Source organism: Haemorhous mexicanus, chromosome 13 (genome assembly GCF_027477595.1).
Source record: "Haemorhous mexicanus isolate bHaeMex1 chromosome 13, bHaeMex1.pri, whole genome shotgun sequence".
In the NCBI taxonomy this organism is placed as follows: domain Eukaryota; kingdom Metazoa; phylum Chordata; class Aves; order Passeriformes; family Fringillidae; genus Haemorhous; species Haemorhous mexicanus.
Window position 1 is genome coordinate 19960938 of NC_082353.1, and position 17533 is coordinate 19978470.

Genomic DNA, 17533 nt, shown 5'->3' on the forward strand with positions numbered 1-17533 from the left:
CTTGTCAATAAGCCTTGTCTGTCTGGGAACGTGGAATACTTGGCCAACCCACAGCACAGGCAGCAGATAACTCTGGTTTGGACGGTGTGTCTGTAAACAGTGCAAAGCTGCCTTTTGGTTGCCCATCCTGGCAGTTATGGCTTCACAGGAGGCACCTGAAGGCCAGATCAGAAGCGACTGAAAGCTGAGATGAGCCCTGCAGCGTTCAGGCAAACAGGACCAAGGTTTAAGCTCCTTCACCTCTCCCTGGTCTCGCATGGAAAGCAACCCCAGTGCTGCAGCTGGGGAGATGTGCTGTTTCCTCAACAGCAAAGTTCAACCAACGCCCTGGCTGTCTCCAAAGGACCTGAATGGCCTTACCAAACTGCTTGAAATGGAAAGAAATGTATGGATATCATACAGCAATCTGGCAGAATGTTCTCTCCGCAGTAAATATCAGATTTGCTGCCAATTTTTCCTGTCAGCAGAAGATTAGGGAGCCTTTTTCTCCAGATCTTCAGCCTGGGACTTCTGGGGTCCTGCCAAGCCTGGAAGAAGACTCCACCACGCCTGTAACTGCTGTTCACCTTGTCACCAAATGTTTTCACCTTTGGCAGTAACATTTTTAAACAGAAAGCGATCTCTTCCTTCCAGCAGCTCAAATTAGATTTAAAATCATTTATCAGAATAAACCAGCGTTTCAGCCTACAGAAAGCAGGGCCTGACAGACACTGCCAAATAGGTGAGATTATTCAAGCAGTTCTGCTTCAAAGGGCAAAGTGATAAATATACTGCATGTTGCTACTGAATCCTAAAATCAGGTGGAACCGGCAGCAGACACAATGAAGACAAACAGATAAGAGGCACAGCTCCATAATAAATTTACTGACTAACATCACATAACGGATGGATGACATTAAATTTTTTTGACAAAAGAAAGATTATTGAGGGAGACACATTCAGAGCCACTCAGTGGCATTTTCTAAGCATGGGGTTGGTGGCTGTGCCACAAGCAGAGATGTAGGGATTGGAGAAGGGAGCAAACTGGTCTAGCGAAATATACTGAGGAGTGGCCAGGCTGCAGGTGGGGATGCAAGAGTTGAGCATGGCCAAAGCATCCCTTGGGGTTTCCTGCAGCATTTTGGGGGGATAAAGTCTTTCTCAGCTCTGTGCCAGTAAGGGAAGAGGTAACACAGCCAAACTGCAGGGACAGGCGCTTGTGTGAGAGTAAAAGTCCAGCTGTGCAGATTCTAAGTCCTCCAAGCAGGAAGACAGAGGAATTCATCGCATAGCCGATCCCCCTTGAAGGAGCCCCCTCCTTCATTTTTAATAATCAGAGGGAAGTGGAGCATGGCAGGTCTGACTTACGTTACGGGTACAGGGTATCCGCCAGCAGAGTTTATTGTCAGGCCACCGCTGTCAGCGCTCAGCTCCGCTAATGAACCTGATCCCAGCAACCCAATGGACATGTACTTCCAGAACCTCCTGCTAAACTTCCCCATGTGCCAATCAATCTCTTGCCCTTTTACTTCCCTTCTGTGTTTTTGCTCTAGATTTACAGATTTAAACAAAACTCAGGATGGGTTCAATAAAAGTTGGAAGCAAAGATAAACAGGGGGAAAACCCCTCATCCCTGCCATGAATGGCCCCTTTGTGGTGTACAGTGAGAGCATTAGAGACTTGATTTTCCTCAGCCTCCCGCCCCCCGCTTTGTGCTGGCGCAGTTTTGCAGGAGCAATTATTTTGCAAGTGGCTGTGCACCTCCCTGCTTTCATCTGGGCTCCCGAGCTGCACCAGCAGCACTCGCAGGTGCAAACCCACAATGCCAAGGAAGGGCACAGCCACCTTCCAGCTCCTCGCGGCAGCTTCATTAAAGATCCTCTTGGCTCTTTGCCTCTGCCTCCCCCTCGCTTCATCAAATCTCAAACCCACCGTTTGTTCAGCAGAAACAAAGTTGAAATATGGAAAGAAGCATCCGGCACAACCCTTCTGGAGCTGCCGGCTCTCCTTATCCTCCCTTATTAGCCCGTGTCAAGAGGCAGTAATTGGAGCGGGGTCGCGTGTGACTCGGGGTAACGAACGTGCAGCTGCGGCCGCTGGCTCGGCGCCAGTCACGCTGCTTCGTGCCATGGCCCGCGGGTTCCTCGGGTCCCTGCTCCCCTCTGCCGTCCCTCCTCTTTGCAGCCTTGCTAAACACAACCCCAGCCCCTGCCTAACTTGCTTAAACTCTCTGGGGAGCAGGATCCCACCTCTGCTGTGCAGAGCTGTCCCCTGTTCCATGGCATCCCTCACTGCAAGACACAGATTGCCCTTCCACCGTTCCTGCTCTTCTTGGCTTTCCCCAGATATTGCTCTGTCCTGCTGAGGTCTCAGTGTGAAGTTGTAGTACCAAAATGGCCCAGGTCAAAACAGAAACCCATGGAGTCAGAGGATATGGTCTGGGAACAGATGGAGTTTAAAGGACATGGACTGAGAGGGTGTCCCTCTGCTACCTAGACCAGGATGCACCCAACCTGTGTTCATAACCAGTGGCCCGAGGAAGGTGCCCTCATGCAACTGCCGGTGTGTGGTCGCAAGGCAAATGGCTCCTTTCCTGGGCAGAAAACCATCTCCTCTCCTTTCCCAGGTCCTCTCCCCTGCCCTTCCAAACAATTTTGACAGGATCCAAGAGTTTGCCTGGGTTAGTGGGGAAGGAGCAGAAGCAAACCCTGCTGACTGCCAGCCTTGTCTTCAGCCAAGCCCTGCCCACTACCAGCCCTTCACCCTCCTCATCACTCATAATTAACAGAGCATCTTGTCAGGGCCCATCCCACCCTGCATGGAGGCGCAGTGGCCTGAACACCTCTGCCCCTTCCACACTACGTGCCAAAAGGCCATCGCAGGCAGCCAGAGCAAGCATTTCTCAGTCCTCCATTAAGATTTAATAAAGATACTAATAGAGATCATTGTTAAGAGCAGAGGATTCAAATGTGGCAAGGAGGAGTGGGCAGGATCCAGCCCCGGCTTGTGAAGTATGAAAAAACCAGAGCGTTGATTATTCAGGACTTAATGGGAGGGAGGGGATCATGCAGTTTTAATGAATATTAAAGGCATGACATTGGTATCAAAAAGCAATAACACTTAATACCACCCCCAGAATTGTTAACAAAGTGATTCAATAGCTTTTACCGTGCTCAGCAAACTGTGATAGCGTGGAGATGCACTGCAACAGCAGCTTCTAACAGGAGACCCCAATGGGCTCCATCTCTTTTGGGACAAGTCAGCAGGGACCAGCAACCAATGTGTCTCCCAAGATATCAGGGAGCTTTGCTGTCCTTGCTGTGAGGTTGTGGTGTGGTGCTTATGGCAGTGCCTGATGGCTCACAGAAGGTCCCAAGGATCACTGAGAAGATCCAAAGGTTAAGGGAGCACTGACAGCCAATGCTCTGGTGCCAGAACAATCCGTGCCTCTTGCATCTCAGTAGGAAGTGTCATTAATTCTCAAGTGGACAGAGTGGCAAGGTCAGGGAAGGAGGCTGGGGTGAAGAGAAGAAAGAATAACATGGAAACAACAAAACCTCATAAATTAGGCTACTGGCACCCACAATAAGGGTATAAAGGAGAAGTCAGGTAACCAGGGAAGTCACTCAAGCACAGCAAATGGTGACGAGATTTAAGACAACTGTTGCTCACTTGGCTTCTCTCTATTCACTCTAGAGGATACTCAGATGTTTACATGAGTAACTTACAGTAGCAGCAATGGGACTGGAAGGGCCAAAGTTGGAAACTGTGCCCATATCCCCTGGAAAACAGGCAGAGAACATTCAAGGGGGCTTTCATGGAGGGCTTTCAGCCCTCATGAAATTCTTGTCCCAGCAAGGTGCAGGCTGGAGCTCCACAGCAGCAGGGTATGTTCCCATGTCACCCACAAGTGGGGGGTCCTGGAAGAACGGTCCACAGGGATCTGACACCCCAGCTCACTCCAGCATCCTGACAGACAAGACTTGAGTGCCCACCTGTCCCTGTGTGGTGGCTTTTCTTGGGAAGGGAAATGTGGACAGGAAGGGAACTGCTCCACGGGGGACACTGACTCACACAGCACATATTGAAGCTGGTTTGCAGAATGAATTCGGGGCTAAACTCAAGGACAAATCAAGTACCACGGAGCCAAGCCTAAACCACAGCAACTGCTGCTGAATTCCAGCCCCAGCCAAGGCTTGTGATGCCAGCGAGCAAGAACGATGGAAGAAACATCAGGAAGCGCAGCGGTGGCCGGATCTGCTGGACCAAGGAGCGCTGCCCAGTCCTGCCAACAGCAAGCAAGGCAAACAAGGCAGGCATTGTCAGCAGAGCCTTCAAACCCATGTCCTTAAGATGGGCCCTCATTTATGAGATGGGATCTCATTTTTCTGCATAGCTTTCAGGAGGAAATGAAGCGTGGAGTGGAGAACACTGGTGACCATCTGGCCATTCACAGCCCATCAGTTTGTTATGACACCAAACACATAATAAAGCACAAAAGATTGCACAGGAGGTAGAGGGAAAGTGCTTTGATATATTTTTTCCCTTGCCACTGAAGCCTGCTCTTCCCTTGCCTCACACACACGCACACCCTCGGTTTCAGTCGGCGCCGCATTCGGCCCTTCAACAACTCCCCCCGTGAGACTTTCATTCGAAGCCCAGCACAAAGCAATATTCAAATGGCTGCGCTGGGATCTGAAGGGAAAATGGAAACTTTCTTGTGTGAGAACCTTACAAAAGAGATCAAAGGAGCCTAAATGGCCAAGGGAGGGCAGGGAGGGAAGGAGTGGGGGATTGACGCCTTCTCCTCTGGAGGGAGGAGGAATTCCCAGGAAGATAATAAGATGGTGTTAGGTTATCTGAAGGAAAACCTGCAATGGAAAGGACATTACTGCTGGAGGAAGAGCAGAGCCCTCTGTTGGGACACCTCTGCCCATGAAGCTGTTGGATGGGACAAGGACCACTGCTGGCAGAAGGAGGGAGGACGTGGTCTCAGTTCCAGCCTCCTGCTAACTCCTTGCCTTACAACAGGAAACATCGCCCTTTCTCCTCCAGTTTCCCACCTATAAAACCTCCTGCCTTCAAAAGACTGGAGCAAGTTAATTTGTGCCTCCAGGCACTTCAAGGGCCCCTGCATAAAGGCAGCAAGTACCTGGCCTGGTGTGCTTTGAGGATGCCGTATTGTCCTAGCCCTGTGCTAACTTCCTCTCCAACCAGGCTTTTGATAGCCGCTCTTTGCTTTTCTTCTCTTTATGGATGTAATTTGCATTGCTGACATCTTGACAAAGATAAAACCCACAGTCTCTCATGTCAGTCATTATCACTGTTTTCTTCCCAGACAACCTGAACAGCAATCATTTGTACCTCTCAGCTGGAAAATTCAGGCAAAATGAGATGCAGAGGCAGGAAAAACTGCTTCCAGAGGGAGAGTGAGCAAACCTGGGATGAGCTCAGTTGCCTGGGCAGGGTCTGCCCCTACCCTGCCTGGGAACATTCCTCTAAAAAACATGAAGCATTTTAAGGATGGGCAATACAGGCTGGAGTCCTGGACACTGCAGGTCCTGTATAAGGGTTACTCCAAGGACACACTGGCCACAGTTCTCCACACCACTGCCAGCTTCTCTGCTGATGCTGAATGCAGGAGCATCCTGCTTCCACAGAAAGACTGGGCTCCAATGGCCCTGTGAGTGACATTTTAGGGACAAATTCTCATCTTGGCTTGCCAGAAGAAAATCCACAGTAATTCTACATCAGCTGAATTCCAGCGTTAGAACAGTTGCTCAAGAGCTGATGCTCAAATCTCCAAAAAGACTAAAAACTGCTATCTGTAGCAATGAGAAGTTGCTACCTTTCACCCTCTCATTTAGTTGCTAACAGAATGAGTCAACCATATTCAATAGCTGGATTATTAAAACTTCATAGATTTTCCAAGTAATTTGTTTTGGGTCTGCCTCTCGGACATCAGCTTGGCATTTGGGCTTAGGAGACCTCTCCTACATGCACCATGTGCAGAGCTGTCCTGCTGCAGCTCTAAAGGGTTTGTATCAGTACAGAGAGGTTGCTCTTAATGCTGGGGTTGATGTTTCTTAATAAGGGGATTCATAACTGTGCCAGCTGTGAGGACCCCTCATTGCACTGCTCACCCAGAAATCCACGAGCAATAGAAACAGTGAGTTTTCACCTTGTCTCATTGATCAGCACCTGGGGCTCAGGAGGCACAGGCAGCCCCTTCTACACCCTTTCTACATTGCTCCTCCACGGCTGGTGGGATCACCACCTGCGACTCCCGCGATCTGTCGGGTGACATCAGGGCTGGAGCAGGGTGAGCATCAGGGCTGGAGCAGGGCACTTTCCCCATCAGCAGCAGAAAGGTTCAATTAGCAGCTCCGGCAGGAGGTGTGTAATTTTAGATTCAGGATATCATCAGTCAATAGTTAATGAGTGAACTGATGAGAGCGTGAGATGCTTTAAGTGGACTAGCTTGAAGAGGAGGTGAGTGCCTGTAATCAGGGGCGGATTGCTGCCATTCAGAGCACGCTGCCAGCTGGGTTTGCCTTCTCAAATGCTTGCCTGGCTCCCCTCACCATGGAGACTGGTCACACAGAGCATGTGGAAGGGATTTGTGTGCTTTCCCTAGAGCTGATCTCTACTTTGGGCTGAACTGCCCTTTACAAGCAGGAGTCATAGCTATCATTCAGAAGTGTCCAGTATGAGAACAGTGACCATGTCCTTGTATCACTAAGGACCACGAGACAAATTTGGTTGAATAATTCAGGCTTTCTGCTGAGATGCACAAGTATGGTAACAAGTAACAACCAGTGTCTGCTAAGATAAATGCCTGTGATGGGGTGAGAAATCACTGTAGCCCATACAGCTGATGCCTCAGTTGAACCACACCTGGTTGCGACTCACCTACGTGGGACACAGACACACCCCCACTTGGGAAACCACATGTCTAGGAACGAAGTGCTTTGCCTGGTACCACCAGAGGAGTGAAGTCAGCACCTGTCCAACCCAAGCCCTCGGGCTGCCAGGGCTCACCTTGCACGACGAGGCTGCCCTGCGCGGTGCGGCGCACGCGCGTGCCGGGTTTGTTGGCGGCGCACACGTAGATGCCAGAATGCTGCACTGTGAGGTCCGAGATCATGAGGTTTCCTGTGCCCAGCACCTGGATCCCCTCCACGCCAATCGGGCGGCCGTCTGAAAGAAGGGGAGAAGGACAAGAGTCACATGCTGGACCTTTGGACAAGGTTCTCCAGGGCACAGCCCTCAGTGAGACCCAATCCAAGTACTTATGGAGTGGTGCCATGTTCTGCTACTGCCACTTGCCAAGTAAAGTCAATGGGATTTAGCTGATGCTCTTATCAGAACTGCCTTCTGCAGAAACCAGATCCTTATTTACATGTTTGCCCCAAATCACTCTTTGCTGCTTAAAAACCCAAAGTACCACCACAGGAAAAGTGAAGCTTTCAACCATGTGTTCAGATTAAGAGGAAGCACCCAGAATACAGTTCAACAGAGTGGTTAAACCAAGCTAAATCATCTCAGCTTCTCTGAGCTATTGCCTGGGTTCTTCCCTTAGAATGAGCAGGGAACGACTCAGTTCAATAGCCCAGTTCCAACAGAAAGGCTTCAGAAAGAAGTCCAGCTAACCTACTCCAGTGCTTCCCTGATGCACTTTCCCAGCCACCAGCAATTTATGACCTGCAGATTACCTCACCCAGAAGTTACACCACTTTACCTGATAACGCTTGAGGGATTTTTGTGGCTTCTGAAAGTAAGAGAACCCTGGATTTTTGATTCCTTAGCCCTTGAACACGTACTAACTCAAGGCTGAGGAGCTGGTCTCTCAGCTGGTGGTTAGATCTCATTCACTCTGGCTTGGAAGGGCAACGGGAAAGGGCTTCACCCACCCCAAGTGCTGGATATGAGGCATGTGAAATAGTTCAGTATCAGGAAATACAGTTTTATCCTGTTTTCTCTGGAAAATTCTCAGCCAGCTCTAATTACAATGTGTTTCATTAGTATCAGGCTATTGCTTTCTATTGTTTCATTGATTTGTGTTTTAAGGCACTGTCTGACAAAGGCAGCTCTAAATCAGGCCTAGCACATGTCAGGGTGTCTGAGCAGAGGGGCAAGGCAGGGGAGTTTTACTGGAGGAGCAGTTAAAGGGAGCACCTTTCATCAGACAGGAATCAGGGATTCAGTTCTCTCAAGTTTGCTCAGGGAGGAGTTTAAAGAACCCACAGAAACCAGAGAAGCAAGAACCAGCCCTAGTGATGGCCCCACCTGACTTCTCCATGAGACTTCCATACTCATGTGCTCCACTACAGTGGAAGAGCCTGGCCTTGTGCTCCAAAGTGTGCCATAATCTTGCCATGAGCTTCAACTCCAATACAGACAGCATGCAGGGCTAGCTAAAAATCACCCTGCAATCACATGCTTTGGATTTTATATCATGCTTTGCATAATAAAAAATATTAGAGAATTTGGGTCATTCAAAACCAACAGGTTCTAGAACAGATTGGGAAAACTCCTCCTCCTCCATGGACTGCACATGGATCTCTGCTTACCTGTGGAACTCCATGGTCTGCACAGCTGCCCCACCACGGGCTGCACCCCAGCCTGCAGGGGAATCTCTGCTTTGGTGCTGGCAGCAGCTTCTGGCCCTCCTTCTGCACTGACCTTGAGGTCTGCAGGGCTGTTCCTCTCACATGTTCTCACTCCTCTCTCCAGCTCCAATTTGCTCTTGTGCAATAAATTTTTCCCTTCTTAAATTTGTTATCCCAGAGGTGCTACCACCACTGCTGATGGGCTTGGCCTTGGTTAGCGGAGGGCCCACCTTGAAGCTGGCTGGAATTGGCTCCATTGGATATGAGGAAGCTCCCAGCAACTCCTCACTAAATCCATCCCTGTAGCTCCCACACTACCAAAATCTTGTCATGCAAATCCAATACAACCACAGGAGGGATCCCAATTCAGATTCCAGGCAGCATCCTGCTAAAAACATGGGCAAAGCATGGGCTGAGAGCTACAATGGCACTTTCCAAACCTATCTCCTGCCATGCTCTGCATATAATTGTTTTTCAGGAAATTTTGAAGCTTAAAGGTTTCATTGTTTCATTAGACAGGAAATGCCAGACCTCTTCAATATTTGCATTGCAAAGAAAAATGCTTGGATCTTTTAGAGAGAGAAAAACAATGTAATTAAAGGATCACACTGCTGGCCAAGCCACCACCGCAGTAAATGGCTCAGTCATAAAAGGGACAGTAAAACATGACCTGTCCCACATTTAATGAGCAATAACAAAGAACCATTCCTTCCAAACAGCATTTGAACTGAGGTGTAAAGAGGCCTGAATTAAATCCAAATTGAACTTGATTTCATCTTTTAAATTAGACCTTTCAGAAGTCTGTATTTACAATAGGTGTAAAAATCAAATCTCTCTCTTGAGGGAGGGATGGGACCAGTGAAAGATGTGAAGTGGTCACACCTGGATCCTTCATCTCATCACTGCCTTGAGAAATACCATGGAAATGGGACTTGAATGTCAGCAGTTTTACTGTATTATTTATAACGTGCTCCATCATTTTAGCATGCAAAGACTCAGCCTGCAGCAGGTGCCACCCCCAGTCCAAATACCAGCATCAATATGCCCTCAGTTATCTCTCCAGCTCCAGCTATTAGAAGTCTGGTGGTCTGAGGAAAGATCTCCTGTCCACACATTTTTCATTTCCCTGGAGAACAAAGCCCTCCAAGCTCAGAAGCCTTGGTGGATCTGCCATTTGGGTCAGTGTGGCCACCTCTAACAGCCACTAAAGATCACTGTGCCTGATCACCTCAGACACTTCTCACTCAACATCTCTACTTCCCCTGTCTGTTCCATCCTTCTCACTCTATTGTGCCTCACTCAGCCTGAGCCATCCTGCAGTCAGCTAGAAGGTCTTCAGCAACACTGACAACACACATAAATAATACAGAGTGTTTACACAAGAAATTCCTTGCATCCTGAAAGCTCAGCACTTTGCAGAACTGCTGTGCTGAAGGACTCACACCTGCTTTGCAAAGGTTGCTATTTATTTTAACTCTGTTTTCTTTACAGGAAGACTTGAAGAATGGTTTGTATCAGGCAATCCAAACCCTGCAAATCCACCTTCCTGGCATCACCTGCCACCACAAAGTCATCTCTTCATGGAGGAGATCTAAAAGATTGCAAAAGCCAACACTTGCTCAGTTCCCAAAGGTGTCAGGACCCAGGCAGGCTTGAAACCACTGCTCATTTAACATAACCTTCTACTTCTTTTAAAGAAGTCAAAAGCAGAAAATTTGAGGGCTGAAAAAAGCCAGTCTGAAGGGACTGGAGCCTGACAGGTTTTCTCTTTCGATCCCTCAGTTGATGAGGACAAAAGGGGGTAGTTCAGCTCTTGTGAAGAGCAGAGTAACCTCTAATTAAAAAAGGAGACCATTCTCCAAATGGGAGATGCTTCTGAAAGATGCTCTGGGTATAGACAAGTAGAGACTTCACTGAATCATAGGATGGTTTGGTTTGGAAAGGACCATAAAGATCATCTCATTCCAATCCCCCTTCCACAGGCAGAGACACATTCCACTATGCCAGGTTGCTCCAAGCCCCAGCCAACCTGGCCTTGGACACTTCCAGAGATGGGACAGTCACAGCTTCTTTGGGGAACCTGCACCAGGGCCTCCTCACCCTCACAGGGAAGAATTTCTTCCTAACTCCCAATCTAAATCTACCCTCTTTCAGCTTAAAGCCATTCCCACCTTGTCCTATCACTGCACACCCTTGCAAAAAGTCCTCTTCCAGCCTTCCTTTAAGTACTTCCAGGTTCCTCGTGGGGGTGAAGTCTGGATGAAGGACGCCTGCAGTTTGGAAGCCACATTATTTATTTTTCCAAGGTGTATGTGATGCTTTCTGGAGCCCATTCTCCGCCTGCTAACCGAGTGATTGGCACACCAGCCCCAATTACAGAGCCCCTTAAAACGTGCCAGGCAATATGAATATGCAACAACACGAACGCCTTTCTTTTATAAGTAGCAAGTAGAAAGAAAGTAACAACTTTCTAATGTTGATCATTTAGGTCTTTTGTGAATTCTTTGTATTGTGTCATAGTAGCCTTCCACTTTTTAGACACATGGGTCTCCTGCTCCTGAGGACACTGGGCACTGTGGATTAGCATATTTAGAGTACATTGCAACAGTTGACTATTCAGTATGTGAAGTGGTGAAATTTACTCTATTATTTCTAAACACTTACGGGAACGGTGCTCCTGTCAACCAGTCAGCCATCTATTGCAAGCTTCTGTGTCCAATAAGTTACCAATTAATTGGCTCCTACAATTGTTGTATAGTTTACTTCTTGAATGGCTCCCTCTTTAGTAATTTCCTTCCCATTGTGCAGCCCTTTCTGACAACTTCTGTATAACGCTATCAGATAATCACTGTCCTTTCTTTCTCGCCTCACTTTTCTGTATCTCTCTAAATAGTTTATTATTCTGCTTTGGTACCTTTTATGGAGGCCAGCTCAGTGGCCTGTCAGTTAAAGGGTAAGGATACATTAAAATCGTCGTTCATTCAAAAGGCTTTGCAGTAAGTGCCCAGGATATTCATTTGTGCACACATACAGGTCCAAGCCTGAAGTGCGTAGCTCTGAAAGGAAAAGCCCTATCTTCCCTGAACAAACCCTTAATGATTTTACATCTCTCTCAGAGCCTGCTCTCTAATGAATGTTGACATTTCATGCACGGTGAGACACAGGAATTCTGTTTGTGGTCAGGGGCTACAACATATTCCCAAAGAAATTAAATTCAAAATTGATTGTGTGACACTCAAAAACTGGCCCAGAACTTGAATGATTTCCTTCAAGCAAAATATAGCTAGCTGCTTTTCCCACTGAAAACCGGCCAGGTTTTAGCAAAGCCAAAGCAAGAAGTGCAAATGGTGTTTATGGCTTGCTTTCCCCTGTACCAGAAAGCTGTGAAAGCAAAATTGTTCTTTTGCTCCTTTTTGACAGAAGAAATGCCACAATGTCAAAACTGTGAGCAAAGGGGCTCAGAGAGAGTTTCCAAAAAGGCAACGTGCCCTGTGCAAAGTCCCAGCATAACAGCAATGCCATAGCTCTTCCTTACTTCTACAAGGCAAGAAAGATGCTCACACAGAATTGACTTGTTTTTGCTTAAATTAAGCCATTCCTATTGCTAAATCAGCTGGATCTCTCTAAGACTTTGTGGCTGTGGATTTTTCTATTTCTGCAAATGGATTAAAGAGACTTTTTTCCTAAGCTGAATGAGTTATCTGTAGGAGGAACTTCAGGAAGAAGACCTTCCCATGGAGGAAGCCAGAGCTGACAGATACTCTGAGGACCTCCCTGTCCAGCACAAACCCCTCTCCTTCCCCATGATCACACAGACAAGGAGACATGAAAGTGCTTCCGAAATGGCTATAAAGAGATGACAAAGCCTTCAAGTCATCAGAGAGCCTGTGCACCGTGTCGCTGTCAGGATCACTGTCATCTTAAATGAGACCTTGTGATGCTTTGGAGAGGAAACATTCCTGCTGAAGGGAAGGGAAAATAACAAGATCTGTTTCCCATTCAGTATCTCTGATTCTGCCACTGTGCTGCAAAGTAGCGTGGAGAGGGTATTTATTTTTGGTGGAAGGCAATGCTGAGCTCAGACCATCCAGACAAACATTGCACAGTGCTATTACATCTTCATTATTGCACTACTCTATAGAGACAAGTGTTTTGAAGAAGGTAATAAGCACTTATAATTAAGGCAATTATAAAGTAGTTTATTATAGTTGAGCACTAACATAGAGCTGTCTTGTGTCCAAGAGAACCAAACCAGTGATATAGAGTATCTGGGGAATTTTTAAAACAGCATCAATCTGATGGTTATGGCTCTGGAGGCAAAAATACCAGTTAGTGGCATACAAAGGCTGATTTTACAAGCCACTAGAGGATGCAAGGAGGGAAAACATGGAAAATATGTGCAACTGATATTGGATGCAAGTCGTCATTCCCTGGCAGGCAGCTCTGGAGTGGGAAATCTCCCTGCCCATGAGCTGACCATGACCCTTGGAGAGCTGTGGGGGTGGAGTCCCACAACCAGCACAGCAGCATGAGGCACAATTATCCCTGTTTGTGCTTCACAGCCACCTTGGGAGACACTGGGAGATGAGCATCCCAAAATTGATGGGGCCTCAAGGACCACAAGATCTCCAGAAATCCCAACTGAACCCAACCCCACTGTGCACACAGGCAGAGTTACAAGCTCTGGGAGATAAAACAAAATTCATCAGCTCTTCACTCAGCACAGGTTTCTGTAGGGCAGTGGAAGTGTTGCTCTGAGCAAAACAGTTTCTAAGCTATCATCACAAAGTTAGAACCTAAAATAAATCTTAGAGAAACACAGCCCTTTGCTCCTCCTTGCTTGCATGATGCCATCAGACACTGTCTCTGGTTTCCATGCTGATTTAAAAACATATCACGGACCCCAGCAGCAAGCATTTGTTTTTTCAGGGCTTCAGACACACTTTAAACACTCTCTCCCCCTTAAAATTGTTTTAAAACTCCCTGAACAGGCAGAAAATTTCTTTCAAGTCTGTTTTTATGTGAAAGATGTGTTTGTGTATGATTTTGCTTCTTTAGGCCAACAGTGGTGATGTTTTTGATGCAGCAGCAGAAGATGCTGTCACTTAAGAAAAGATAAAATTATCACCTTTCATGAAACATCTACAGGTTTAACCAACCCACTTCTCTAACAGCTGAAAACAGAATCTTGGCAGAGACAAAAAACAAAGTGTAGACATGAGGATAAAAAGCACTTTCAAGCCTACAATTACCTTCTGTGGGAAGGGAGAGGGTGAATCAGTTGTTGTATAAAACAGTCAGTGGCACCTACCTATTTCCTACATGATGGCTATGGAGAGGAGGAGGAGGAGGAAATGCCAGTGACCCCAGGGCTTACCGAGGCGGCTCCAGGAGACGATGGGCCGGGGGTTGCCGGTGGCGATGCACTCCAGCACCGCCGTCTGGTGCACGGTCAGCGTCAGGTTCTCCGGGCCCACGAGGATCATGGGGTCCTTGTACACGGTGGAGTGGGAGCCTGCAACGACAGCACCATCGTCAGAATGCTTCTGATTGCCTCTTGTTTAAAGGGAACAGCGAGGACTTCGGGCATCCTCTAAGTACATCTCCTCTAAGTACATATCCTCTTTCATTGGGAGCTGTAGTCACAGGAGGAGTAATGAGTTCAAACTGGAAGAGGGGAAATTTAGTTTATGTATTTGGAAGAGATTCTTCCCTGTTAGGATAGTGAGGCCCTGGCACAAGCTGCCCAGAGAAGTTGTGGATTCCATCCCTGGAAGTGTTCAAGGCCAGGCTGGGCAGGACTCGAAGCAACCTGCTCTAGTAGAAGGTGTCCCTGTCCATGGCAGGGGGTGGAATCAGATGATCTTTAAGGGTCCTTTCAACCCAAACCATTCCAGGATTCTAAATTATGTGGCTGGTGTAACCCTCAATAAATCTGAGATGTATATGAAACAAAAGGAGCACAGTGTTTGTGTGACAGTCACACTGAACATGTTTTAAGTGTGCATTGATTATTCCTGGGGAAAACCCCTGAAGCAATGATCCAGCCCTGTTAATACCTGGATATCAGCAACATAAAGAAGGAACTGCACTATGAACTGCTGGTGTCACTTGCTCCAAAAAACCTGTCCTGGGACAAGGAGTGATGGAGGTAACAGTCCCTGACTCCTGCTGAGGAGCTTTCTGAGAGGAAACTCTTCTGATGACTGCACCCCGCTTCTTCCTACCATTTTCCTGCAAGGAGAGGATGCATCCCATTGCACTGATACAACTGTGACATATTTGCTGCTCATGATACAATCACTAATCCTTTATTTGCACTATAGTAGCACCAAGTGGCAGCAACCAAGAATTAAATCCATCATGCAAGATGGATGTGCAGACCCATAACAGAACAAAATCCTGGCGCAAGGACCCTGGATACCATAGAGGCACAAGAAAGGCAAGAGGAAACACATTTCACTAGACAGAACAACAGCATGGGACAAAAACATCATCCTGTGTTATGTATACCACAGCTGAACCCACATCTCCTGAGTCCTTTAAAAGTGCCTTATCCCCGGGCCAGAAGTCCTTGCAGCCTTTACTCCCATTTTCTGGAAGCAGGAGAGGAGAAAACCCAAGAGATATTCTCAGTTCTCCATCGGTAAACAGGAACACTGAAAATTAGTCTTCCTCCCCGTCTCTGATGAGAGCTGGGTTACACTCCAGAAATGCTGAGGTCAAAGCAGTGTTTAAGGAATTCCATTAATTTTACAGCTGCTGGCAAAAAAATCTCTGTACACCTGCAAAGAGAAATACCTGGGCTGGTCATCTGCCCCCAAGCAGGAGTGGGGCACAGGGAGGGCTGGGGAGCACAGCCCTGGCTGGGCTTTGCCAAAGGGATCAAAGCACACTGACTCCTGTACATGGACTTCCCAATGTTCAGAAGGCTCGCTACAGGGAAGTGATCCACCACAATCTATCTATAGGGACTTTTCTCCAAGAAAAACAATTTCTTCCTGCACTTTTGAATGTTACCCATTCACAGCAGCTCAGGGGCTGGAATCAGGGCATAGCAGGGGGATTCCACAGCGGTCCAAGGGCAAGCACAGATCAGAGCAGCTCATTTGTTAATTGTTCCTACGGGGGCTAAGCAGGGAGCGATAAAGCGACTCCAAGCTCGTGTGTAAATGGGCAAAATCCAAGAAAAATCACCGTGTCAGTGTGACTTAAGAGCTGACTTTCTCACTAAATGCATTTCACTGCAAGCCATAAAATGCAGATTTTTTGATGAGAACCAGAATGCACAATAAATTCATATGACCGGCTGGTTAACCCCAAGAGATCTGAAAAACAATACCTTCCCCTCAGTACCTCGGAGTGCCTTTAAAACCCATGTAGATTTATTGTTCTGAATCACAATACTAAATGTTCACGCTTAGAATAATACGGTATTATCAGCGTATTATATAGCGATTTCAATATTTCAAAACATGGAGAAATGAAATGAATTGTCCAAGGTCACCCAAGAATATCAGCAAATGGGAGCCAAGCTCAATGCAGAATTTATGAAACACACTACTTCGACAATAAAATATTTAAATATCACACTCTTTGATTTCTACTCTGAGTCTTAGATATTCAGATTTTTGAGTGTAGATTCAGCTCCCTGAGTTTGGGCAAATGCTGTCCAACTCTGGAAGTGGCATTTCCACCACTGCTCACCTTCTGCAAAGGCCATGGAATGGCCCCGTAAGCTTTGATGCTGAGCCCACCACCCACAGCAGTGACAGCTCCAGGGCTAGCAGGGACTGGGACACAGCAGTCAGATGTCAGCACTGCACAAAAGGGACCAACCATGTCCCAACATCAAGGAGGAGGTTTCCTTCTTCAATCAGACCAGCTCTTTGATGCAGGGTCAGGAAGGAGGGAGTGATAAAATGAAGGACTCGTGGCGGGCGAGTGCTGCTGGAGCTCAACAGGGTTCACGGCAGTGCAGGGTTTATTCTGAAAGGGGAAAAGGCTCTAATGATGCCCGTGGTCCCCAGGGACTCTGCCAGCAGCAGTCACAGTGAGGATGGGGAGGTCCCCAGCACTGCCAGCAGTGACAGGCATTCCAGCAGGGACAGGAGGGTTGCCTGCCAGATCTTGATCAAAAGGACAGCAGCAGAGAGAGGCACAGCTCACACTGGAAAGGTGTCAGTGCAGAGAGGGAGGCAGCCCCCTCGGGAGTAGCTCCACTGAGCAGGCACTTGAAAATAATCAATCAGCAGGACTGGAAGACATCTCTGTGCTGCTCACTGCCGGCAGCCCTGCCACCACCACCAGGCAGAGGAGGAAGAGCGCTGCAAGCAGGCTCCTTCATCCCCCGCGGGCAGCTACCCTCCTCCTCCTCTCCTCCTCCTGCCGGGCTGTGGAAGTTCCCTGCAGGGCACAGGCTTCCAGAGCCCATTCTCACCCTCTCCCTCCTCCCTCCCAAGCCAGGGCTTGGATTGGAAACCTCAGGGAGGCTGACCTGCTGGTGAAGCAATGGCTGAAGGTGCTGCCTGGCAGCAGCAGGGAAAAGTGGGAGCCCTTCTGCCATCATGAAGAGCAGAGAGACCATTCCCTTCACTGCGAGACAAGAGTGAGGTGACAGAAAAGATTTGCAGGAATTCTGCTTACCCCATCATGCCTAATGCCATGTGCACAGCAGCACTCACGTTAGCTCAGTATTTATTGACATAACACCCACACCAGCAAAGCAATGCCCCGTGCACCTCTGTGGCTCACCACAGCCTCTGCTGCCGTGCCAAAGCCCAGAGTTCACATGCTAACACATACCTGCTGTCCTGATCTAACAGATATTTGTGTGCTCTTAGCAAACACCACAGAGCACAAACCTTTTCCATGGAGGTTTAACCCAGTGCAATGAGTTTTCCATGCAAATGTCCAGTTACAGTAGTGCAGGCACTGAAGCA

At 47.8% G+C, this 17533-nt stretch overlaps 1 protein-coding gene across 1 annotated transcript in view; it reads right to left on the reverse strand.

The window, feature by feature from the left end:
- IGDCC3 (immunoglobulin superfamily DCC subclass member 3) overlaps positions 1 to 17533 on the reverse strand; it is a 100799-nt gene that overhangs the window by 22306 nt on the left and 60960 nt on the right. The window contains exons 5-6 of the mRNA XM_059858685.1: positions 13969 to 14106; positions 7021 to 7179 (exon numbers count right to left, since the gene is read on the reverse strand). Of these exons, the coding sequence (XP_059714668.1) occupies positions 7021 to 7179; positions 13969 to 14106 (297 nt within the window). The remainder of the gene's footprint in view (positions 1 to 7020; positions 7180 to 13968; positions 14107 to 17533) is intronic.